Source organism: Xyrauchen texanus, chromosome 22 (assembly GCF_025860055.1).
Source record: "Xyrauchen texanus isolate HMW12.3.18 chromosome 22, RBS_HiC_50CHRs, whole genome shotgun sequence".
Classification (NCBI taxonomy): domain Eukaryota; kingdom Metazoa; phylum Chordata; class Actinopteri; order Cypriniformes; family Catostomidae; genus Xyrauchen; species Xyrauchen texanus.
Genome location: NC_068297.1, coordinates 5,616,669 through 5,642,635, shown reverse-complemented (window position 1 = coordinate 5,642,635; position 25,967 = coordinate 5,616,669). Strand labels below are relative to the sequence as shown.

Genomic DNA, 25,967 nt, shown 5'->3' with positions numbered 1-25,967 from the left:
TTTTTTCCTTCCCCTTAGCAAATAGAATAGAATATGTTTTGTGAAGAATATGAGTGGTGCTTACCCATGCAAAAGTAGTCATGTTCATAGTGTGTCATGGGTGGTTGCCATTGTGTTGCTATGCGGTTACTAAGGTGTCCTGAGTGTTTTTTTGTGCATTACTAGGAGGTTGCTTACTACCCCAAGTCCAAAAAACCTACCCCCAAGTTTCTGTGATATTCTGGTCCCTAGATATGGCTAGGGTTTCTCATTCAATGATAATCAGTTGAATTACATGCCAAAATTATACATGGTGTTCTGAGGTTTTAGAACCTCAAGTATGAGCAATATTCTGTGCAACAGTCTGGTTCCGGAAGTGAAATACCATTAATTTACTCCATATGAGAATTGTTTATTAACAATAACTTTTTTTTTTTTAAGTCATGGCAAAAGGCACACCAAAAGAGCTCTGCATCGTCTGCCCAATCCCATGACGCACTGTGAATGATGTAATTGAATCACTCTCTCTACACTCTCACACTACTGAATATTTTGCTATATATTTTAAATATATTGATTCTGTACTTACAATCAACAAATTTAAATCAATAGTTTTAGATTTTTCCATTGTTTTTTTTTTGGTTACATCATTCGCAATGCCGCATGGGATTGTAGTTCATTCCCTCATGAAAGATGTTTTGTACACAGACTTGTACCTTTGACTTTTCGTCTGATTTTGAACAAAAATGCTTGCTTCAAAACAAAGTTTGTAATGTTGATATTCACCTCGGAGCTGGTTGGTTTGGTTTTTATAAATATTTTTATATAGCACTTTTCTTAAATCCCTCTGGAAAAAAATTCATGGGAAAAACACTTCCAGAACCATCAGGACTGAAAATGTGTGCATGCGCTGTTGCGCTCTGTACTCATGCTTGCCTTAGCAAGCACCACTAATAATGGTACTCATGCACCATAAAAAGTAATTCTCTGATGAGAGTACCGTGAAGTCAGTATCTTGCTGGCAACCATTACATGCTTGTGAGAACTAAATATTACAATGTTGGCATGGTATTAACACAATATTACAGTATTGACATGGTCTACTCAAAGTCATTCTTCGAGAGAAAAATGGATGAGTGTAATAAATAAAATCATTGCAATAACATCAGAGCTGCTGTAGATGCCTACCCATTGTCTAAGACTTTTATGCCTGAGAGAGCATTAATTATTCAAAACTGTTGGCAGCAAGGGATTCTTACAGGTGGAGACTGGAAAACAAATGCAGGTTAAGGACTATAATTATGCCTTCCCACGCAGAAATGAAAAAAAAAAAAAAAAAGATTACGATTAGCTAGAGACAACAGGGATTGGAGATGGTTCTTCTCAAAGGCTGAACGTAATATCTGCTGTTGTCTGCCGCTTTCTTGCAATGGCTTGACTATATCATTAAGCTATGCCTCAGGCACTATGCCAAAACTAGACTGACTAAATCCATATGCACCCACAGGGCCCTCATAACGAATGCAGGATGCTAATTCATCCAACCAGCCGAGCCAATAAATGCAAATGTAGTGTTTTTTCAAAATGTCTTGAAAGAACAATAAAGAACAATTGTGTTCCACTATATATATATTTAACTTTCAGATGTGTAAATGAAACAAAACAGGTATCACATGTGACTTTCTGATGTAAAAGTGAAAGGGGATATTTAGAGTAAAAAAGGACTTAAATTATTATCTTTCTTTCATCCACACCTGTTATATTGCTTCTTAAGATATGGATTTAACCACTGGAGTCATGTGGATTACTTCTATGTTTGTCTATGTGATTTTATTTTTAGCTACAAAGGTCAGATCACCATTCACTTGCATTGTATGGACCTACAGAGCTGAAATATTCCTCTAAAAATCTTTGTTTGTGTTCTGCTGAAGCAAGAAAGTCATACACATCTTGGATGGCATGAAGGTGAGTAAATGATGAGAGAATTTTTATTTTTGTGTGAAAACGCATTGTTTCTTTTCAGTGTTTGAATATACACCGATCAGCCACAACATTAAAACCAAACGCCTAATATTGTGTAGGTACCCCTCGTGATCACAAAAATGTTATCTAAGTGATTTGGAGCGTGGCATGATTGTTGGTGCCAGACGGGCTGGTTTGAGTATTTCTGTAACTGCTGATCTCCTGGGATTTTCACGCACAACAGTCTCAAGAATTTACTCCAAATTTTCCCAAAAACAAAAACCATCCAGTGAGTGGCAGTTCTGTGGACGTAAACACCTTGTTGATGAGAGAGATAAACAGAGAATGGCCAGAATAATTCAAACTGACAATGTCTACGGTAACTCAGATAACCGCTCTGTACAATTGTAGTGAGAAGAATATCATCTCAGAATGCTATTCTAAGATGCGGGTTGGCGGCACGTAGGGGACCTACACAATATTGGGCAGGTGGTTTTAATGTTGTGGCTGATCAGTGTATCTTATTTGTTTTGTTTTTGCAAGACTCAAAAAGTCATTTTGTTTTGGCATTTTTGTATATTAAAAATCCTGTTACAAGAAATGCTTCAGGACCAGACTGATTCCTTTTTTATTGTTTACAATATTGAAAAGGTCTATAGATGGCCTGAAAGCTAAAAGATTGTATGTATTTGTTCCCATCTGACCTTTTGGAATACATTTAGAATAAAATTTATTGTGATGGAAAGAGACGAGATGGATAATGATTATATGCATTTTCAACAGGGTATCAGAATGAAAGATACTCACCATGAAAATAATCCAGAGGAGACTCATAAATGAACATAACTGTACCAGATGCATCCTGGATTGAGAGGTACTGTGAAGATTGAGTTCAGAATCTGCTCCTGTAGAATCCTCTTTCCTTAGGCTGTGTCCAAAATAGAGTTAATATCTAATGCTACGTAGTCTCTAGGAACACTTGAAATGTTTCTCTCTCATTTCGCCCCCTTCTGCCTCTCTCGAACAATACTCCCTCCGTGTGCTATTTTCAGTCATTTGAGTAATGGCTAAAAAAACAGGACTGGAGGGAGAGTTTTAAAACTTTCATGGTATATGGGTCGACTATGGAACACTCTCTAAACATTGAAAATGTATACCACAGATTTTGGGTTGCAGAGAAAATTAGTTAGACCTTGAAACTTTGACAGCTGTTTTTTTTTAAGATTGTGGTACCACACCAGACCCCTTTGGAATATTAACAGCATAAGAAATATGCAGTCCTTATGATCACTGAAATCGTTAGGTGCTAAGAGAGCAGTTTGATGGTAGAAAATACATGTTTCTCATTGAACTTCAGACAGTGACTCACTTTCCCAACAATGTTTCTAGTGGTGAAATACAGTAACTATCCATATCAAATGTAATGATTAATGTATATAGGTCCCAAAAAAATATTTTGTTTCTTGTGGTTTGTATGACTTACAATAATCAATAATGTCATAAAAAGCTAATTTAAGATTGAAAAGGCAATTGCTGAAGTGACCACATCATTTTGGTGTGCTTCTATGACACTTTCGCCTCACGTGTCGTCTCACATGCTCTCTAAGTACCCCATTCATGTGTATCGCAAGTGCAACCCTCGATCAGTTGAGCTACCGTCCAATTTGATCACAAATGAACAGGCTTGTTAGTAGTTGGTTTTGTAGTGCAAATATAAGAATGTTAATAGGGTGAAAAGTGGCTGAACTAATAATCTGTTTTACTTGTGATTTGTGTAAAAGTGAATACAAGTCATTGTTGTTGTAGCACCTCTAGTGTTCTAAAACTTCTGCAATCTGAGCATTAAACCACGTAAAAAAACATTTTGCAAAAATGTCTGTATTGCAGCAGTATTCTTTGAGATCATCTTGCATAATTCACATATGGCAATGAAGAGTAAGGTAATAATCTGGTTCATGTTTTGCTCCTGATGGACACCAGAAAGACATAAGAGTGCAAAATACTGCTGCAGAAAGCAGATACTAATCCAGGAGCTTGAGAGAAACCCAGAATCCATATTGAAGTGGGGACATGGGAGGTAGGCAGGAAAGCCGCACAGTTTTTCTTACTTGAAGTAGATCTTAACCAGTTAGGCCCTAATGGAGACCATCTTTTATTCCCTGATGTCTGTGAGAGGCCTGCCAAAGTCTCGCATGACCGACGCTGATACCCGCCCCTTACCACAGCCACTCTCTACCTCTCTGCAGATGTTTGTTTGATCTGGCCTTTAGAGTAGTGGAAAGTCCAAGTTATTTTTGGAGGCACAGTCGCCATTTAATTAAGGCGATTAAGGGATACCGCCAAAGACGAGGAAAATGGTCGCCTGGTGATTTACGCCTCTGATGGTGTGAGCGATGTGATGGTGAGGGAGAAACGTTGCCCTTGGTAAACACATCTCTGGGTTATTGAGTATGTGATGAAAATGCTGGCGGGTTTCTGTTTATTGGGAGCGATTCTCTGCCCGTGTCAAGTAACAGAGTTCAGGGAAAGTGGGGCCTTAAAAATAGTGAAGGTTATGCTTTCACTGTGCGATTTTATCATTTGTTTCCACTCAAATATGTTTGATTTAATCAGCTCTGCGTATTATTTGATTTATGCCTTGGAAAAAAATGGGTATGTTTATTTTTTGTTTTAATGTCTCAGTGCCAGACTGAAATGGGCACTTTGATCAATCAAGAAAAAGTACTGTAATTATACAGAACTGTGGAAATATTAACCCTGATTATCATGTGGTTGAAAACTGCATTGGGTTATTAATCATATTCAAAGATATTAGTATGTGAGATGTTGATACGTCCCAGAGTTGCCTCATACTGTATGAATCCACTAATGTAATTTCAGCCCAAAGATATACTATACTTCGGAATTACAATTAAACATTTGGATTTTTATTTGGATATTTGGATTTTACAGTATATTTGGATTTATAACTATATAATCAGATATGAAGTATATGTTGGAGCGAGCGGTGCAGACGGTAGCACACTCGTCCAGGACACGTATGCGAGCTGTTGGCTCACGATGACCCGGGATCGATTCCGGCCTGGGTCATGTCCTAATCTCCTTCCCCCATCTCTACCTCCTGCTTTCTTGTCAATCTACACTGCCCTATTAGAAAAACAATAATATATATCTATGTATATATACATTATATACATAAGTCTGATCCTCAAATCTGATTGGACGAGAGACGTTCCATGAGCACTGAAGGTCTGACACCACCAGCTATCTGACGCTTCACTGTGTGTGTATCACTCCACTTGTGTTTATCATCCTAAACTAAAGTTTAAGAGCAGTGCATATGTGTTAAGAGCTACTATAGGATACGTCTCTTTTTTTTAATTACATATGTAAGCCAGTAGGTGGTGGCAAAAGATCATTTTTGTGTGTAATATGAGCCAGTTGGTGACGTGAAGTGAATCCATTAGTCATTGTTTACATAGAACAGCGCTACACTACACTACTAAAGCTAGGAAATAGCTTTAAACGAACAACTTCTGCATTAAGGCTAATCACAGCTGAGAGACCCAACAGACGGATTGATTACAGATCTCAAGGTGCTTACATCTTTCCGAAGTTTCCACATTGGATACATGTTTAAAATGGTGGAGGACATTGCGGTTTCATTAGGGAATGACTCTTGTGCACCGACTACCTCGAAATAGGGAGAAATACCTCCGTTTGGACAGCTATTTTTCCACTGAGAAAGCTGATCTTCAGAAAGCTGACAATATCTCTGCTTGGGTGTGGCAACAGGTGATCACACATGCCCTGTCTCTCTCTTTCTCTTTCTCTCTCTCTCTCTCTCTCTCTCTCTCTCACACACACACACACACACACACACACACACACATCCATCCATCCTTGTTTATCCAATAACTTGTTCAAAACAACACAAGATACTATTTCTGTTAAACATTTTTTAATTACTAACAAAGGCTTGGACGCATCATTTGTTTTGAACAAGCAATGGCAGATTTTGATCAGACACGTAAGAAAGTAGTTCCATGCACAAATACACATTTCCAATACATTTTAATTCAGATTTATAACTATATATTCAAGATTTATAACTTTATATTCACATTTACAACGATATATTTTGATTTATAACTATAAATTCAGAATTATAACTATTCTGATTTATAACTTTAAACAGTATTCAGATTTATAACTATATATTTTTTGAATTTTTAAGTACATTTAGATTTATAACTATATATTCATATATTTGACTCTATATTCAGATGGATAAATACGTACTCAAATTTATATCCATTTGTATTTATACATTTTTAGCATGATGCTTTGATTCTGGTTTTGCTTTGCTTATCTTTTCAGGCATGTAGACATGTGATTGTTATTTGTGGTGATTGCTAAGGCAAGCATCACTATTACTAATGCTCATATTTCAAAATTGTAAGGACTTGGAGATGGGCTGTTTTGACATTTGCCAGTAAATATCCAACTAGCAACCACTCACAACACCATAACAAATCTTGCACTTGTAGTTCTCTAATATACTGTTGTAGACAATCACCAGTGTAGGGTTTAATGTATTTCTAAATAATTAATTACTGTAATTAAATTACTTCATTGAAAAAAGTAAAGTAAGGGATTACTCTTAATCTTTATCTCTTAATCTAATTACAGTTACTTCTGATGTAATTGTGTTCAATACAGTAAAGACTATTGAACAATTCGATATAAAACAATAGTGAATTTTTAACAGACATTTAACGTCTAATGTTAAAATGTATGTTTTCTAATTGAATGCAGCCCCCTTAAATACTTTGGCCAGTTCATGAATAACTTACTTGATTTTATATGATATATTTGAAAGAATTAAAAGAATAATTTCATGTCTATCCTTGTATTTTTCATCTGGTCGAGGTTGATAAGCGTTTTAGAAAGTCATTTGGAATAAGTAATGCAATTATTTTTTAGAGAGAGTAATTAGTCCAGTAATGTAATTGCACTAAAGAAGATTTTATTAGTTGTTAGTAATTCATTACATTTTTAGAGTTTGACACACTATCCTCATTTTGTCTAACCTGATTTATAGTCCCAGAGCACCTTTATGAAATGAGGGTGTGTGAGGTGTCTGGTATACCGTGAGTGTGTTTTAATTACGCACAAGTCACTGGCATGAATGATGGAGGGGCGGGGTAGATCCAGGAGTGCACTGGTGACTGATAAGACGTTGCCATGACAACAGCATCCGTCTGTGCTCACGGTGCAACCGAGTGCTGTGGGGATTAGAAAAGAAAACCAAAATGCCAGTCGGTATTATCTCTTTCAATTGAGAAAATGACCTCTGCGTAAAACTAATTTCTTACAGATTAAATTTTCATCTCTATGACTGAAGGGGAGTTTCTTTTAAAACCCTTTGAAAGTTCAGCTTTAGCTGCCAGAAAATAAATATTCAATCAGTGCTTTGAATGCAATAATATTTGTTAAGAAAAAACAGGTTTGATCTGTCAGTAAGACTTATGAGACATAAAATGTTGTCGCATATGGACACCAGGCCAATTATGTGGGTTGTTTGACATTTGGAAGACAGCAAACGCATCCGGGAATGCGTTTATATGCTCTGTGAAGTTTTCTTTATGAAGTAGGCCATAAAGAGTTGGCTTCATCATTTGGTTTTATATCTGTCATTTGGAGTCTGTTGTCATCTTGTACTCAAATGGGCTCTGGTGGAATCGCTGTTTATCTCATAAAGACTTTCTTTTCAGATGTCTCAAAACAAAGCATCACATCTTGACTATGAGACATGGCAGAAGAACTGAGAACTGCACTGTAACAGCATCAGAGAACGACAAATCGAGAACATTCGAGAAACACACTCAACCCATAGCACAACTACACCAAGACTGTAAGTATACAACAGTTTACAGTCTGCGTTTCACAACAGCAGTTATTGAGCACATTTACATACACATTCTTACATAGATTATGCTTAATAATCTGACAACGTTTATGGTAATGTTTAAGCAAAAACTGTATCAGCATAAACTGATATGTAGATTTTAGCCCATTATGCCGATTCCACGATGCATGTCTACACCTCTAACGGTGTTCCTATATCAGCTTATCCAATGTGTGCAAATTATTTCATATCTCATGTAAAACTTGAACAGTGAGTATCAAGGTTAATTTACACACATCTATTTTAGTAGACCACAAAGCAATTAAAACAAACTCTGCCTGCCCATTGTTACTGCTCTTTGTCTAAAGAAACTATATTGATTTTTTTTAAGCTTTCTGTTGTGGTCTTTTGCATGCACATCTTTCATCACTTGGATCACTTTGTTGACATGATCAATGTGTACTGTAACTGTGATGGAAATGTACTCACATGAATCTGCCCGTGTTATGCATGTTGTGAGTGTCTGCACTCAGACCGCCATAGCGAGTGTGGGGTGTGAAGGGGCTCTTGAAAGGGGTCTATGTGACAAGAGGGGTAATTGGCATTGTGCAGGCCCACATTACCCCACCATTAATACTCTTAATGATCCGCAGGCTGACAGTAAGGAGATGCTTAGACAGCCTGGTCCAACCACTATTGTGTGTGTGTGTGTGTGTGTGTGTGTGTGTGTGTGTGTGTGTGTGTGTGTGTGTGTGTGTGTGTGTGTGTGTGTGTGTGTATTCCACAGAATAAAAGGGCCTCTAAAACACTTTTAGTTGATGCCATTATTTATAATTGAGGTATTACCTTTTTCTTCAGGTTAATTCTTCTGTTTTTGGTTCCCTTTTGTTTGATTTTTAAAAGATCTTTGAACTAGATCTAACACAGTTTACAGAACAACGGCATAGCCAGGATTTCGTCTGAATTATGAAAATGGAGAATTGGTGTGATAAGAAGTTGCATGAGTAAGCAAATCTTAACAAGTAGGGAAAAAAGCTCTTGGACAATGTCCTGACCTCAGTTGGCTCAGCAGAAATGTCTGTTTCAACTTTCTTGTTTCTGCAAGAACATTTTAGAGTTAAATGCTACTAGGGATTTGCATGGACTTTGGTCATGTGACGCATCATCACTCTGCATGACCTTTATTTTCATTTGTCTCCTCTCTTTATGCTTCTACGTTGTCAAAATGTGTTGATTTGTCATTTAGCAGACGGTGTTGTCAAAAGTGGCAGTGCACTATTGAAAACTGGGGGTTGGTTAGAGGAAAAGGGGATTGGCGACGTCAGCCAAATAGTTTAGTTGTTTTTGGCAGAGCAAGTTCTTGAAAGATATGAAGACTTTTTTTTTTTACTTTGGAATAAAAAGTGCACAAGGACCAGGGACAAATATTGAGGAATTAAGGTCATCTTTTTTTAACTCATAGGATCATCTTTTTATTGTGTGTTGTTTCTTAGTTCATTGCTTCAGAATTGTCTACTAGGCAGATATCAAAAAAGGTACAAGGCATGTTTTTCTATTTGTTGAATATTGGCCGAATAATCTTTTCTTGTATTTGTTTAGAGCTACAGTACAGTATAAGATATCTATTAGTGACATACATGTTTCATTTACTTATGTGTGGTGTTTTAACAGCCATAGAATCACAGAAGCACATGCAGGACTTATCAAACATGACAACCAAGATGAACTTCCTGAAGGCCTAACGTCACTATATGTCGGTTTTATTTTCAGCTGATGCCACATGGAAAAACTCGTCACTTGCGGTTGGACTGAGCTTCCATTTATATTCAGCTGTGAGTTACTTTTGTCTTTTTTTCACTTAAATTGAATGACCCGAATTGGGAAACAAGTCACACTAATTTCAGAATTAAATCACAAACTTTACATCTTTCAAAAGAGATCTTTGAAAATGTTAATAGAATGTTCTGGATTTAAGTTAAGCTCTATACAGTATTTTGTTTTTTAGTGAAACTCTATGAGACAAAAAATAACAAATATAAATGAAAAACATGAGTGTAAGTAAATGATATCAGAACTTTCATTTTTGGGTGAACATTTCCTTTAAATTACAATCTATCTCTTTAAAATGTAATCTGAATGTATAAAAAAGAAAGTCCTCTTGATAAAACATTTTCCCGGTCTTTATTTCCACCACAGCAGGAATACCAAAACAAACACTTAGAACTGGTGATTTTTGGCTTTTTGCCACAATCTTCGTTGGAGTGTAAATTCAAAGTAATAACATCAGAAATATAACTGATGTGTTTTATAAAAGAGCTCTATGTCCAGCGTAACATAAGATATAGGTGAGAGGTGATGATTGGGATCACGCTCGTAAATCCTCATGGCGTGTTTGTTCAATTTTCCCCAACAATTCTGCATTTGCAGTGCTGTAGGCTCTGATGCATTTAGATGTATTCATTTATTCCCCATGTTCTTGCCAGTGCTATATAATGGGGTCCTGTTCTCGTTTAATGGGCCTTACAAAATTCATAAGGTAATTACTGTGAGTGATTGGATTAGGTGAAAGCACAAATGTGACTTTGTACTAGCAACGCTAGAAGGGAGAAATTGTCTTGGGTGGGTGTCAGCTATGAAAATAGTACAATTTATTTTATGGAGATGAATGGACATTTCTTTAGGTCAAATTAATTTTTATAGAATTCTAATTTATAGAATAAATCTATTTTGCATTTTCTAATTTCATCTTTTTTCTCATTACAAATAATATTTTCAACTTAACTTGCATAAAAATTAAATAAATAAATGAAAATATCTATACTTTATATGTATGTATTTGCTATGTCTAAGCTCTTTTTTATTTAATTTAATAAAATGTTTGTATATATGAGTTTGTATGGTCATTGTCACAAATTTGCTTATTATATTTGTGCTTATTTTATAGTATATATATATATATATATATATATATATATATATATATATATATATATATATATATATATATATAAAATGTACTTTGTATAATATCATTTAACTGTACTTTGAAATGCATTGATTCTGATCCACTAAAAATAAGAAATGCCTCTGGCACATAAAGGAAGGGTTTATCCTGTTTGTCTGCGAGATTCTGGTGGCTCAAGGATTTCTTTCTTTGATTGAATTACAATGTATGTATATCCCGGGTCATTTCCTGTCCTGTAGTCTTAGCCTAAGGGTCAACCAGCAATCCTGACTCAAATTATTGTTACTGTCAGAGTTTTTGCCCTAAAGCCTCACTTTCTCTCCACATCCATGGCCATATGTATGTAAATCTGTGTTTGCAACTGTGTGATTGTGTAACCATCCGTCCAGGGCTAATGTTTCATTCAGAGAAGTTTAAGAAGGGTCACCAGCTGTGTTGCAAACATCTGTTCCTCATAGAAGCAGCTGTAGATTCCATTTCCTCAATCGCTGTCATGTTTAGAAAGAGAGATTAAGCTTTTTGCTATCTACTAAGGGTCTCCTCTCTTTGACTCATCTTCACCGCCTGCTTAGCTGCAAATCAAACGAAACTGTCTGAGCCATTGGCTGTCTTTGATGGACAGGCCTTTCAGAGGTGCAGTGTTTTTAATTAGACACGCAACTGCAAAGCCTTCCTGCAGAATAAGCATATCCACGAGAGCTGCAAGCGCAACTGATTTATTCTGATGAATATACACAATGCATGTTACTTTTTAATTGGAATTTAGAAATGTGAAACCATCATTTCCTTTAAACCAGGAAATGACTTTGTTATTGTTATTTGGATGTATATTACTTTACATACAGCAATGGCTTTCAACATTTACAGACCCAGGGACCCCACTCAGATCTTTACGAATCTTGGACCACTACAATAAAATAACTAGATATTTTAAGTAACATTAACACTACTATGTATATATAATGTATAATAGTTAACATGACATGAAAATCTAAGAAAAGTCTAAATGTTATGCATCTTAATATATGGTATCTTCTCCAAGGACCTTCATGGACTGACTTAATTACACAAGAAACTGCTTGCAAAAAAATCAGGTACTCTAAAATCAACCCCTGTCAGCCTCATTACGGGCCGGCAACATCAGGCATTTTCTCAATTCATGTGTGAAGCCATTTTGCCTCCAGTGCTACTGATAGCACATTGCCAGGGCTGGACTGGTAATCTGGAATACCCGGCATTTAACCGGTGGGTCGACGCACTTTGGGGCCGATCGGGGGTGGACTGGCCATCGAGAGAACCGTGTGGGCCGGTGGGTCGGCCGCTAAACGTGCCAAATGGGCCGCGATAAGCTAAAATGAGCTGCCGCGTTATGCAGAATGGACCCCCCCCCCCCACACCCTTTTGTTTGCTAAAATCGGTCTGTGTTTACCGAAATGCAAAACACTGCCCCCAGTGGCCAAAGCAGTAAGTATTGTTGGTCAATTATGAGCATATGAGCTCCATTTTACAAAGGGGTGCCAAAAGCAAGTTGTGAAGCTAGTTGTTTTCAGTTGTTCAGGCATTAATACAGTGAAGAGGAATACACTGTTTAATAAACTTTACACCAAACCCAAAATCTAAACCTAAAATATGTAAAAATGCAATGTTTGAGGGAAAAGATGCTACCTCCAAACCGTGCTTGTCAGTAATTATGCGAGTACCTGGTTTCCTGGTTTCAAAGTTGTATCCAGACCTAGGTGTTGCACACTGCTGACGTAGGGGAAGTTTAACACACCTGACCGATCCTTGGGTTCCGGAAAAATCTGAAAAACATGCAGACCTCTCGTGTGATAATGTTGTTTTGAAGCCATTCTGTGGGCATTTCACCCAGAAACTGGAGCTCACACGTTACTACGATCAACAACAATTCCAGCTTTGAACACTGGGGGCAGTATTTTATTATCGATTTGCAGGGAGTGATTTCAAATGTGAAACTTTTGATAGTTTGATCAATCTCCACTGACCCTTGGTTGAAAACTCTGGGTCTATAGAATAGACAAAGTTATGTTATTTGGGTTAAAGGTGAGGTGTAAGATATTTCTTGCGATTACAGTGAAGTCCGAGTTTTTTTTTTTTTTGAAGCGAGCAGCATTTCAAATTTACATTGAACATTTCTTCGTAGATCTGTATTATTGTTTTCATGTTAACCAAAGAGAATGTTCATTTTTAAAGGGCTGTTTCCATGCACTGTATATTTTCTACAAACAAATGCTCATATGCACCAAATATACTGCATGCATGTTCACCAAAGCATGATCCTAACATTACTTTGCAGTGCCATGCAATATGATCAGGCAAAAATAATCAGTCTAAACCTGTATAAAAATATTTATTTGTGTTATGTATTAAAAACTTTAATTAGCTCCAAATCTGCTAAAACAATCCCATTTTTCCACCCTTAGAATTCTTGATATGCAAAGTCTTGATCCTTTTTACAGATGACAGCCGTTTGCTTCAGATAAATCTGATGTCTGTTTTGAGTTCTTCATGGCTCTGACTAATGAGCTGCTTGAAAAATGTGACTTCAGTCTCCTTAATAGAAGCAGCTGTGTAGTCTATTACCAGAAAGCATGTCTGAACACATGCTGTACAGATCCGTCTTTTATATATATTCTACAACATACTGCTCAGATGTAAAATGCTCATTGATTGCCATTTAAATGAAATGCATAACTAGTAGAAGTGTCTGGGGTCATTTGTACATATATTGTTTAAATTTTGTAGCAATTATAGTTCATGAGGTGTTTTGAATGGTAGGACCACTGCATTTCCTGTTTTCACAACAGTAGAGGGCAGTCACTCCACCTGAGTGCCTCAACTGTACCTCAAATACACCTTTCAGTTCCACCCAGAAATCTTCATTATCAAATTAAATATCATTATCTGTAATGCAAGTTATTAAGTATTTTATTAGGTAATTATACCTTTTATTACATGTAATTGCATGAGCCCCAAATGAATAGTGGTCACCATTTTTTTATTTAAAAGTACCTCTTTAACCTCGTAATGTTTTCCTGTAGACCACTAATGATAATTGTATATTGTGAAAGGTTTTTGTGTACAAACACTGTAATAATTGAAAAGTTAGGTGTCCATTTTCACTCTGTTTATACTTGTCATGCATTGCATATAGAAGTTAAAAATATGAATTTAAATTAATTTAATATTAAATTATACATTTTTTTTGCATGGTCTCCGTTTGATATCTTACCGTAATTTCGCCAAGTATGACATAACTCCTAACTCTAATCCTAAGGATCAACCTCCTTTTTGGTCCTCACCGTCCTGGAATAATATTCCAATCAACCAGATTTTAGGGTTAGGTTTAGGATTTCAGTTGAGGTTTGAACAGCAGTCTTATCAATTTTTAATTTCCCTCTGATTTTAGGGGTAGTAATTGATTAGTGGACTATTTTTGACAACAATGTTGTTCCAGGACATCAAAAGATTTTTACTTGGCAAGGTATAAAGGTAAAAGAGTGTATGTGTGTGTATATATATACTTTGCCAAGTGAAAATCTTTGTATTTATTGTGTTTATATATATATATATAATAAATATATATATGGTGTAGTGGTCTAAACCACATAACTGGTAAACTGGTAATCAGAAGGTCACTGGTTTGATCCCCACAGCCACCACCATTGTGTCCTTGAGCAAGGCACTTAACTCCAGGTTGTTCTGGGGGGATTGTCCCTTGTAAAGTGTTGCCTATAAATTTATACTAGTAGGCTATAATGTAATGTCTGTAACAACTTACCCCAATTAAAGAGCTCTGTTGAATATAAAAAATGTACACATATGTATATGGTTTTGTGTTCGATGCAGATAAGTAAAACCAACTCAAATAAAACCTTGATTTATTTTTAATAGTTAATGTAAAAAAAATCTCTTTTCACTGGACGGGAGGAGGATTGATGGGTGAGTTTGGGTTTGAACAGGCGGGCTTTAGGACCTCTCTCTCCATCATCAGTGCGGGTTTCCTCAGTGTGCGTGAGTATTGATTGAGCTCATCACTGGAGGAGAGAGTCAGATCCCAGTATCGTCCGGACGGGGTGCATCACCACTGCGCTCTCTCTCCTTCTGCCACAAACATTTGGATTTTGACTTTTTCATTCGGAGCTTCAGTAAAGACAACATGCTTTTAACCAACCCATAACTCTTGGACAAATAGCATTGTGCACTTTTGGAGGATCTCTTTTTCTTCTAAGATTTAGAGGTATCACTTTCAGTAATTGGATACTGTCTGACAATGTAATAAGTGTATTTCAGATGCATTGGCCACTGATGGTGTGATCAAACTGTTTTATTGCCCGTGGTGGATGTATTTTTAAATGCATGAGTAATTTGTCAGAGATGCTGGTGTCCAGGGATTATTGCGCTTTCATGATGCGGGATCGGAAGGAATGCGATGCGCGCTCCCGAGAGAAGGCGGCGGCGGCGGCGGACGCTGATCTGGAGCGGGTTCGAACCCGGGAGCGTCTGGACGCGACTGTCGCGGGTCTGGCTGAACTGGACTATCTGAGACAGAGACAAGAGTTGCTCGTCAGGAGTGTGTATAACTATCAGGACACTGCAGGACAGGACAAACCCTGCCTTATTGTTGAGGACAGTTATCTGAACAGCGAGGAAAAACTTTTGGAGGAGAATATTTTATTACTGAGAAAACAACTGGTGAGTAAAAATAAACAATTTTTATTTACTTCTTAAGGTTAATGGCAGTATCATGATATTATTTTACCATGAATGAAAATGATAAGCATACAGTACCACTGTAGGCTAAAAAACAAAGCAGCATCGATATACATGGTATATATATATATATATATATATATATATATATATATATATATATATATGTTATCTGATACCATCACTGTACTGTTTGTAAGGCAGTATTCATAATTAAACATGAACTAAACTTTTGAATCTGATTTTCAGGGAAAAAAAAAAAAAAAGTATTGTTTGTGTGTAATTTTACATATGAAAAATATCCTGTCATGCACGAATGAGATAATTTCCTATTATCATACTGACCTATTTTAAGACTTTATAGTTGGTATTATTTCACCTTTATTGAGTGCAATTTAAAGTGATAATTAACATAATTAAAATGCTATTAAATTAGGACCAATGTTTGTTCTCCAGTGGGTATAAAACTGGAATTTAGAGTAGAAACAAAGACTCAACACACTGTTTCAACACATGTATCATATTAAAAAGCAATCAATTGGAAAAGACATGGAGCTCCCATTTGAAATTGTAATAATTAGAAAAAGCCATTTGGAAGATGAATGAAATGGACCAAAGTCACAAGGGTTTGTCTCTACAGTGCATTTGATTTAAGACCAGAAACCCAAGCCCTGTAATCATTAGAATGACATTAAAACAAAAAGAAGGCCATTTAAATCAAACTTCCTGGATGTTGCAAGACATCCCTGAGTTTCTAATGCAATGCTAGGAGGGAGTCCGAAGGGCCTGAATGAGATTAGTTGTTGAGTTTCAATGGAAATGAACTTTTACAAGCCCAGCTCAAGCCCCCCTGCTGTCTTTAGAGGATGACCAAGATTAAAATTAACAGTTGGGCCTAAAGACATCTGGTTCCACTTGGGGGTATTTGCAAACATCCCCATTATTGTAGCCCTTTGGGATCTATGCATTGTGGTTAGTTTATTGTACACAGGAAAGAATTACAAGGTTTAGATTTGTTTCCTGGCTTTTTAAAAGCCTCAGACATGCACATAAGTGGCTTGAGTTATCCCCGCTGCAGTTTGCCATAATTACACTTGTTTATCTTGAGGCCGGTTTGTTTGCAACCCTCACACCCAGAACTACATTAAAGTAAATGGTAATGTGAATTATATAATGCGTAATGTCCTTATCATTTCCACGAACAAACATACAACCCTCTGTGGTCTTTGACTATGTTTAATGCTGAGCTTACGCACTAAAATATTGAATATAAACCAAAACCATGTCTCTAGTAGTTGCTGTTCTCCCAAACTAAGACCCAAACCATCAACAGCCTCTGGAGCTAATTTGATGCTATTTCAAAATAACTGTTGGTGTGCTCTGCAAATGGCACTTTGTGTAAAAATGGTCTGCACAGCCCAGCATGCTGAGAGTATATGGCCCATAAATCACTCGAAGCCTGCCTGTCACGACCAAGCTTTTTTACATCAAGGACTGCAACGAAGGAAGCGCCATTCCACCGCTCCATATAGCCTGGAATCTGCACTGCATTACTTCCCCTGTCAGCAAACAGCAGTTAAAATGTGCAACAGATAACATGCCTCTGATTATGGGTCATTTAAAGTAATGTCTGTCTGCTTTGAAGGGGCCTCATTTTCCTTGGTCTGCCGTTTCGCCACACTTAATTTGGAATGCAGCACATGATACGGGTGTTGTCAGATGTGTCCAATTCCTTCTCGAGCGGTGCGTTGAAGCCGAATGGTTATTCCCATACGAGGCGTGACTTTAATTTAGTTCATTACATCTGTCTGATCAGCGCCGTGAGGCCACCAGCATTGAGACACATGATTGTGAAATGTGCCGGTATGCAGATTACTGCCAGGGCTGCAGGGCGAAACCTACTAAAATTTAAATGAAATGTAATGAAAGTTCGAAAAGCAATGCGTATCCATTTGTTCCTGTAGCTGAACTGGAAAGCATGGCACTACTAATGCAAATGTCTTGGGTTTGATTCTTGGGAAACACGCTAACTTATTAAATTGTATACATTGAATACACTTTAAGTCAGTTTTCATAAAACCATTTTCCAAATGCATAAATGAAATTTAAATGTAAATTTTTCTGTGAGAAATGATAAAATCGTCCTGTTATGGTGCGTCAAAACCACGAAACATTCTGATGACCAGCAGAATGCTGAAATATAGAACTGTCCCCTAACTAAACATTCATGAATCCTGGTGTTAACCCCTCTTCAATATGTCTTTTGTCTTTACAGAAATGTCTTAGAAGACGAGATGCTGGTTTGATCAGCCAGCTCCAGGAATTAGACAGACAGATTTGTGACCTGAGGTTGGACACAGAGACCTCACATGAACACGTGGAAACAGACAGTCGGCCAAGCTCAGGTTAGTTTCTGTCATAAAGCATGGAATATGTTGGATGGATCACTTTTGATTTTGAGTTAAATTCAATAGGTGTGCACTGCAGCATGTTCAATCAAATTGTAAACGTGAAAGGTTGGCTAAATTGATTGTCTGCAGATAGTCTGCAAATCTTATTGGCGTAGGTGGAAAGGAATAAAACTGAATCACAAGCACTAATAATTCTTTTTCTTCCACAATCACCTGAGGGTGGTAATCAGATGTCCTGTTCCAATTAAACAACTACATTATGTGCTTTGGGCCTGTAGTAGCATGTGTACTACCTGCAAAGCCTAATGTGAGATGGAAACTGCTTAGCTGTTTTTAAGCACTAATTTGGTAATATGAACAATCTGCACCCTGTGCTAGAGGCCTGCTCAGTTCTATTGGTTTACATTCCAAATACGAGATGTCATTTTAGTGCTCAGTCTGACTGCACTTTTGTTAGAGAAAGGTTGTATAAAACGGAGATTGATTACACGTGTGTATGCTCGTCTCTGAAAGTCTTGATTGTTAAAATAGGTCTTCTAATGGAAAGATAGAGTGCTTCAACCTTTAAGTTGGTAATTTTTGAATCTCAGCCCAAAGTTTTATTTATATTTTATGTAAACAGCCATTTTTAGTGGGGTTTGTATTGGTTGTAGCATTTTGTCTTTACTTCACTATTTTAATGCTAATATCAATTGTAATGAATGGAAATCTGGTTGCTAGAGCTATTTCCTTTGGTGAATGGAAATACCTTCCTGGAAGCTACATTATTCAAATTGTAATTGGAAGTAGGTTCTGGGAAACCTCTCACTTTTTTGCCTAATGTCTTTCCATATTTTCTTAATTCCCATTGTTGCATGTACACTACATCTATCATACAAAGTTTTGGATATTCACCTCCTTCCTAAAGAAAATTAACTTATTAATGTCTCTTGCTCTCTCCCAGGCTTTTACGAGCTAAGTGACGGTGCTTCAGGCTCCCTCTCCAATTCCTCTAACTCCGTCTTCAGTGAATGTTTGTCCAGTTGTCGCTCCACCACCTGCCTGTGCACCCCCCTTGACACCTCACACTGTGCCTCTGAGGGAAGACTTAAGTCTGCAGGTGAGAGTCCCACTACAACGGTTTGAGGTTTCTGGGTCATTCAGGCTGGTCAAATCCATCGCATAGCTTTGAATCATTGTTTCTTCTCTAGCTTTGTTAACCAAAAGCAGAACCATTAACTTAATAATGATTCCTTCCCGGCTTAAAATCTAGGATCACAAAGGACATCTTTTGTTAGAATGTTTCTAGTTCCAACTGACATTGGTTTTTGTGTTGTATTACCGTTAACAGAAAGCATTCTTTAATTAGTTAAGCTTGACTGTGTAAACACAGGTCAGATAAGAGAAGCTTGGTCACAGACAAAGATAGAAACAGTTTCACAGCTCTGCTGATGACTCTCTCAGCCACACCTGTAAACCAGTAATAAAAGGATAATTTGCACATCAAAACTAATCAACCACCCACCCAGCTCAGCACTAGAGAACTGGGAATCTAGGATAGGCTGCTCTCACAGGCCATGATATCTTGGAATTGGCTGTTTTAGTTATCATTTACCTGACATTCTCTTTTGTGTCCTCTGGCATTTTCAGATGAACTGGGCATTTGTGCTGATTGTGATTGCCAGTGCGAAGAATCAAGTTCCGGAACAGTCCGCAGGTCTCTCTCTGCATCTTACTCCCCTTCCCCAGATGGCTCCTGCGATGGCTTGTCCAAGTTTCACTGTGATCTTGTCACAAAAAATGGAAGTGATGTTTACCGGTACCCAAGCCCTCTCCATGCGGTGGCTGTCCAGAACCCCGTCTTCTTCCAATCCATGACCGTTCACCTAAAGGATGATTCTAGATTTTCTAAGCCTGGTGAAGCATTGAGTGATGAGCAGAAACCTGAGCAGCCCATAGGTTCTCAGAATTCATCCTGGCATGCTTCTCAATCTCTCCCAAACAAAAGACTGGATAGTTATATCTTTGGGCTACTTCAAAGGAGGGCACAGCCCTTGAGGACCAACAAACCCAGAACAAGCATCAACACAGACCCCTCCAAAAGCATTTTAAGGCAGGCTAGTCTCAGCTCTCGGGCCCCTACTGCTGTCCCTGCCCTGCAATGGACCTCTGAACTCAAGCCAAACTGGCAGACATGTTTACAAGATGCGTCAGCAACTAGCACTGAGCCAAGTACAGCTTCGCCCCAAAGACAGTGGTCTGCTGAGTTCAAAGGAGAAACGCTACAAAATGGAGCATCTTGTGGTCCAATTCAACCACAGAATGGTTACTCAACCACCAATGATAACAACATGAATTGCCTCTTGAAAAAGAAAGGTCCTGGAGCCAGTAAGGGCCAGCCATTGAGTGTTGCATTGAAGGACTGCCAGGATTTGGGAAGCCCAAATGCAGTTTCCTCCCCCAAACTCAACAAGCAGTCTTATTACACTGTGGAGGACAGTAAATCAGGCCAGGCAATGAAAGCAAGCCCTCTTAAGAGGAGCCCCAAGGCGCTTACTCAAGTAGGCTGTTGTAAAGAAGCAGAGCGACTGGCTTCAGAATTGCTCAGCCTTGGTTCTTCCTCACAAAGCCAAGATGAGGGAGGTCAACTGGTCAGTGCCCAGTACATCACTTCTGAAAAACAGAATGTAAATCTCCGCAAAGGTGGCACCAAGAACATCAAGATTGTCAAAGTGAAAAATTCCACCAGTGCAAAAGATAGAGCTCATGTTCCAGAGCAAGTTTTTGATATTGGCCGTGACAAACATCGGACAACCTCATCAAGGTCTCGACAAGTGGATTATGTCCATTACTTGCAAAAATCCTCCAAGAAGGCCACCACGAAAGCCAAGAGAATCCCTGCCTCCATTCCTGAAGGACGAATCCTAGAGAAGCACACAAGCTCTACAGGTCGATCATCTGCTCAGAGACACCATGGACATCACCGGCATCATGAGGCAGTTCTGGCCAAGCCCAAGTACAAGCGCAATGACTACCACCGTCGGCCCAGGGGTCTCCATGAGATCTCATACGAGGAGGCTTTCAGGAGAGCTCACCGGAGGCAGAAAAGAGAAATGCTGGCCCACATGTCAGCCATGAATCTGCCTTCTAACGCACACTACACTAGTCCCTATGCCTACATTGGTAGTGACTCTGAATACTCAGCGGAATGTGCCTCCCTCTTCCATTCTACCATTTTGGACACAAGTGAGGATGAGCGCAGTAACTGTACCACCAACTGTTTTGGGGACAGCGAATCGAGCGCTAGCGAGGCAGAATATGTGGCTGAGAGCAGCACTAGCAGTGACTCAGAAGGCAGTGCAGGGGTCAATTGGCCCCAGTTTAAGCAGATAGCCTCTGGATCCCACGGAATGACGTCAGCACAGGCAAAAGCTTTCGTCAAAATCAAGGCTTCACATAACTTAAAGAAGAAGATCTTGCGTTTCCGATCAGGCTCATTAAAACTCATGACCACAGTGTGAGAGACTTGTTAGAATGGAGCCAATAAAATTGGCTGTCCTCATATAATCAAGTGCCTAGACAGAATTCAGCTGCAAGGCCTAAAACTCCCTGTCACACACTCTCGTTCAGAGACATACTCCTTTGCCTGCACTTTCACACATTAGCAAATGCTTTAAATCCTTGATGTCATTTTCTGTAGCCTTTTTTAACTTGATATTTATTATAAATTCAGCTTTTGCTGTGATGCATCTACATAGCAACTTCTATGTAAATGCTTTATTCATACATGGTTTACTTTTCTAAATAAGATATTTATAACTTAATATATTTAGTTTTTGACATACATGGAAACAGGATAGGAAGTATGACTCAAAGTATGTATGACTTGAAGCAGTGTATCGCAGATGCAGTCTTTTTGAGAAATGTTCAAGGTTTCCAGGGCAAAGTCACCTGCTGATCATTAAGGGCTTTTGTTATGCACATTAAATATGCATGAGCAACAGCTTCACCATTTACCTTATTATCTGTAAAAAAAATTTGTCAAATAAATGTTAATGTTGATTTCTTGTGTCTTTTTATTCGTTATTAAAACTTGTTCTTTTATTTTATGGTGCTAGGTATTTTTTCCTGAATTTGGACATACTTTTGAGGGCAAGAAACCATGTCATATAAACTGAACAACACTTGAGTCTCATCCTTATTTTTATGGCCTTAAAATTAGAACCCACCGATGTCAAGGGAATGTTTTGGCTCCCCCCGCCAGAGTAGGTCAAATGTGGCACCTAGTTTTAGTCTCTGCGGTGCATTTTGCAAACAAACACTTACAGTTCTTCTTCCATAACAACTGTAATATCTTTCAAGGACAACAAGCACACAGCTGTGATAGTCAACAACGCAGTTAGCCTCCTTTCATGCTGAAGGACTCAGTGATTACATGGCGATCAGGTGTTGCTTTTATACTTGATTAGTATCTTTGAATCAGAGATCCTTATAACTAGTATGACCTAGAAAAAGAAGCAGACAAAATACAAAAAGGGAAAAATATCAGAGTTGTTTAATGTCTGAAAATGCCTCATTTAGTGTAAAATCATGTATAATCATGTATTTGTACTGTATATTTAAATATATATTTAAAGAAAACCATTGCATTAGAGAAAAACTTAGAACACAAGGTAAAAGTGAACAGTGCAAACATGTCAACCTGTTGCACTCATGAGTTTTGTACATGAATATCTAACCTTTCTCTCATTATTGACTTGTTTCCCTCGCAGTCACATTGGTTAGATTTCTTCTTCTGTTTCCAGACTCTAGCAGAGATGGCTGCCTGGAATAGGTCTGGCTTTTTAAAGCGCAGAACGTCTGTTTAGATTACTGCAGCTGTGTGAAAACTAGACCATGTTCTCTTCTTTCTGGCATTTAGGAGCACATGGCTTTTCCTGCCCAGCTACAAGATGTTTTTTTTATCCGTGCTGAGACCACCAAATCTCCAGCGTAATCAAAGTCAATTCAATGACAGTTCATTTAGCATACACAATCACCATGGATCTTCAAGACATTGGAAAAAGGATTCGAATATTGGAAAGTCATTAAGATGGAGTCAGTTTTCTCTAAACATTCATATGCATACGTGTTGTGGTTGCTTAATCTGTTGAATTACAGTTTTTTACATTACTTACAAAGAAAATGAAAGTTCAAGATTAAAGTTAACCTCTGGATTTAAGTAAACCTAAATATGCAGTTTTGATGTCAAAGTTGTGGTCTATTCTTCCAAATTAAATTGTGGTTAATTTGCACAGGAAATGAAGAAGAAAGCTTTGTAATTTTTGGAACATCACGTTTCAGTATGTCTTTTGTTTTTTCTAAGAAGGTCACAAGAAGTTCAGACGTCAGCAGAAATGTCGACAGAAAGCAGACTGCATTTTTGAGGCATTGACCATAATTGTGTTTGTGTTGCATGTCTGTAACATTACAAGCATTGAAAAGCAAAACAATAAGATGGGAATGTTTCCAATGACAATGAATTAATCAACAAATAAATGAATACATAAAAAGTACTTCAAAGCATTTCTGTTGATTTACTTATTTATTGAGGACTTAAATGTTTTAATTAGGCCACACTTACATTTCAGTAATATCCCATTAATCAACAAACAAACCAGCAAATTAATATGAAAAAAAAGTGTTTCAAAGCTTTTCTGCTGATTCACTAGCAGCAAAAGTACTGTGGTTCTAGCATTGTATATTTGGACATGCTACCATGGCATTACCATGTTTTTGGACATTTACAATGGTAGTACCATTGTATTTTTTTCAAGTATCTTGGAGTACCAAATAAATACCATGGTATTTGAATATGGTAATCGTTTAGTACCATGGTGTTTATCAGAGTTCCATCTGATACCATTTTTTTACCATGGTACCACCATAGTACTTTTTTTGTAAAAGTTACGTGTTGTTTTGCAGGCTCACTATAGAACACAGTTTTTGTTTTCAGAAGATGCCTAGCTTGAATACCCCAGGTAAACCCTGACAAAAATTTTGGCTTCGACATTTCTGGAGGGCTGTCATGGTCACTATGGCGTCCATGGTCAGTTCGGCCTTGAGTGACAGGCCCAAGACAGTGGGATATGAGAAGCATGTAGTCAGAGTTGATTTAGCCTTGCTACTCTCTAGGGCCTGTCAGAGATCGCACACAGATCAATCTTCCTTTGAACCAGCTCATCCAGCCGGGTCACCGAGAGGCCAAGTTGGTAAACGTAATACATTAAGGGGTGGATAACCCAGACAAAACAATCTCTCCACCAGAAACCTTGAAACTCTCTTCTCTTACTTAATGTCAGGTGAAAAGTTCTCAAAAGTATCTTGATTTCAACCAGTGCTGGTGATCAGATAGCAGTCTGTGGCATTTGGTGTTGTGGCATGTCACATGTGCCGCAGGCTGTTTGCTTCATACAACCAATAAATAAATCTTCACCTCTCTTAAGCCTCTGGCTTAGTTTTATTGGTTGCGTGTGATATCAATTGAAGAGATCATCCACTGGGATCAATAGGTTGGAAAAGTCATAAATAAACAGCTGGAAGGACCAATGATCTTTGATCTGACTTGCTATTAATGTTCAGCCAATAATATTTTGTTCAAATAGCACCCAATTCTGTTTTGTTTTACAAATACGATATTTATGGCAGATTTTTTACACTATCAGTCTGCAGTTGATAAAATAGGCTAACTACTTAACCCTAAAAAGGCTTTGACTGTATAGCTTGAGGGATACAAACATTTGAGAGGTTGGAGAAAGGAGCACAGAGTGAATGGGACAAATTTCTGTGAAAATTATTGAAAAGATGGTTCCTACTGAGGTCATTTGACTTTGTATAAACATGTTTATTTTCTTTACTTTTTAATTTTCATGATTTCTACAAGCTGTACATTTTTAAATATATATTTTTTTAATTTTGTATTATTTAAGCCTAATGTGTTTGAAAATTGCAATAAATTAACTTTCTTAGGCCATCTTTATGTTCTTAAAGGGTTAGTTCACCCAAAAATGAAAATTATCCCATAATTTACTCACCCTCAAGCCATCCTAGTTGTATATGACTTTCTTCTTTCAGCCAAACACATTCGGAGTTATATTAAAAAATATCCTGCTCTTCCAAGCTTTATAATGGGAGTGAATGGTACCTTAGATTTTTAAGGCAAAAAAGCACATCCATCCATCAAAAAAGTAATCCATACGGCTCCAGGGGGTTAATAAAGGCCTTCTGAAGCGAAGCGATGCATTTTTATAAGACAAATATCCATATTTATAACCTTATAAACTTCAATCACAATTTCCAAAAACCTGATATAAAAGTCTGATACATAAAAAAAAAAAAAAAAAAAAAAGGTTTTCTGCTTTTCTCAAGTTTATCAATAATGAAATTTAATTATTGCAGTTAAAAAGCAATTGACCTGGATTGTGTCATCAAACACTCAATTCTCATTTTCAATGTGTCTATTTTTATGGTAATTTTCCATCTTACAGAAAATAATTACCTACAAGGCTACAGCTATCAAAAATAAACTCTGATTAAGAGCAACCAAAACAAGTTATCATTTATTTATTTTTGCTTTTAAAGTAGCTTGCCGTCTGGTAAAAATATTGAAGTGAATACATTAGGTTATTTACTTGCAGTTTATAATTATCCACCCTAATGCTTTCCAGTATTAATGGTTGACAGCAACCAAGCTATTTTCTGTAAATTTACCCTTTATTCCCCTGAAATATGAATCTAGTTCTGTTTCATATTTACTGCTGCACATGAAAGGCATCATTTTCCTTTGTCTGCCGAATGTTTGGCCTCATCTGAACTTCTGACTCTGGAGTTAATAACGGCTAAACACTTTTTAGCTGCCATCATGAAGGCTGTTCAACAGGCACCAATACCCAAGAACTGTCACATTAAGCTGAAAATGTAATTAGTAACAATGCAGGGCCTTCCCTCCCCACCCACTGCCCTTTCTCTTGCCCCTCTCATAGATAGTCAA

The 25,967-nt window shown here is 37.6% G+C and overlaps 1 protein-coding gene across 3 annotated transcripts; it reads left to right on the top strand.

Annotated features, from left to right (window-relative positions):
- Positions 1–1,048: 1,048 nt before the first annotated feature.
- Positions 1,049–23,445, top strand: LOC127662234 (dapper homolog 1-like). Of its 3 annotated transcripts, none has more exons than XM_052153342.1 (7): positions 1,049–1,944; positions 2,725–2,815; positions 7,719–7,858; positions 9,623–9,684; positions 17,824–17,953; positions 18,903–19,058; positions 19,589–23,445. In XM_052153342.1, exons 2-7 carry the CDS (start codon positions 2,778–2,780, stop codon positions 21,457–21,459), a joined length of 2,397 nt encoding a protein of 798 aa, XP_052009302.1. In that variant the 5' UTR covers positions 1,049–1,944; positions 2,725–2,777; the 3' UTR covers positions 21,460–23,445. The 3 variants fall into 3 exon arrangements, with proteins under 3 accessions (XP_052009302.1, XP_052009301.1, XP_052009300.1); XM_052153341.1 differs by lacking the exons at positions 1,049–1,944; positions 2,725–2,815 and adding exons at positions 9,346–9,387; positions 15,227–15,530 and having other exon boundaries at positions 7,804–7,858; positions 19,589–23,444; XM_052153340.1 differs by lacking the exons at positions 1,049–1,944; positions 2,725–2,815; positions 7,719–7,858; positions 9,623–9,684 and adding an exon at positions 14,908–15,530 and having other exon boundaries at positions 19,589–23,444.
- Positions 23,446–25,967: the final 2,522 nt, after the last annotated feature.

What these genes read in the sequence shown, in the direction of transcription:
- LOC127662234 (XM_052153340.1), top strand. Translation starts at nt 15,195, where the DNA reads ATGAGTAATTTGTCAGAGATGCTGGTGTCCAGGGATTATTGCGCTTTC. An exon ending in TATTACTGAGAAAACAACTG is followed by an intron (nt 15,531 to 17,823) that starts GTGAGTAAAAAT and finishes TTGTCTTTACAG; the next exon opens with AAATGTCTTAGAAGACGAGA. An exon ending in AGACAGTCGGCCAAGCTCAG is followed by an intron (nt 17,954 to 18,902) that starts GTTAGTTTCTGT and finishes GCTCTCTCCCAG; the next exon opens with GCTTTTACGAGCTAAGTGAC.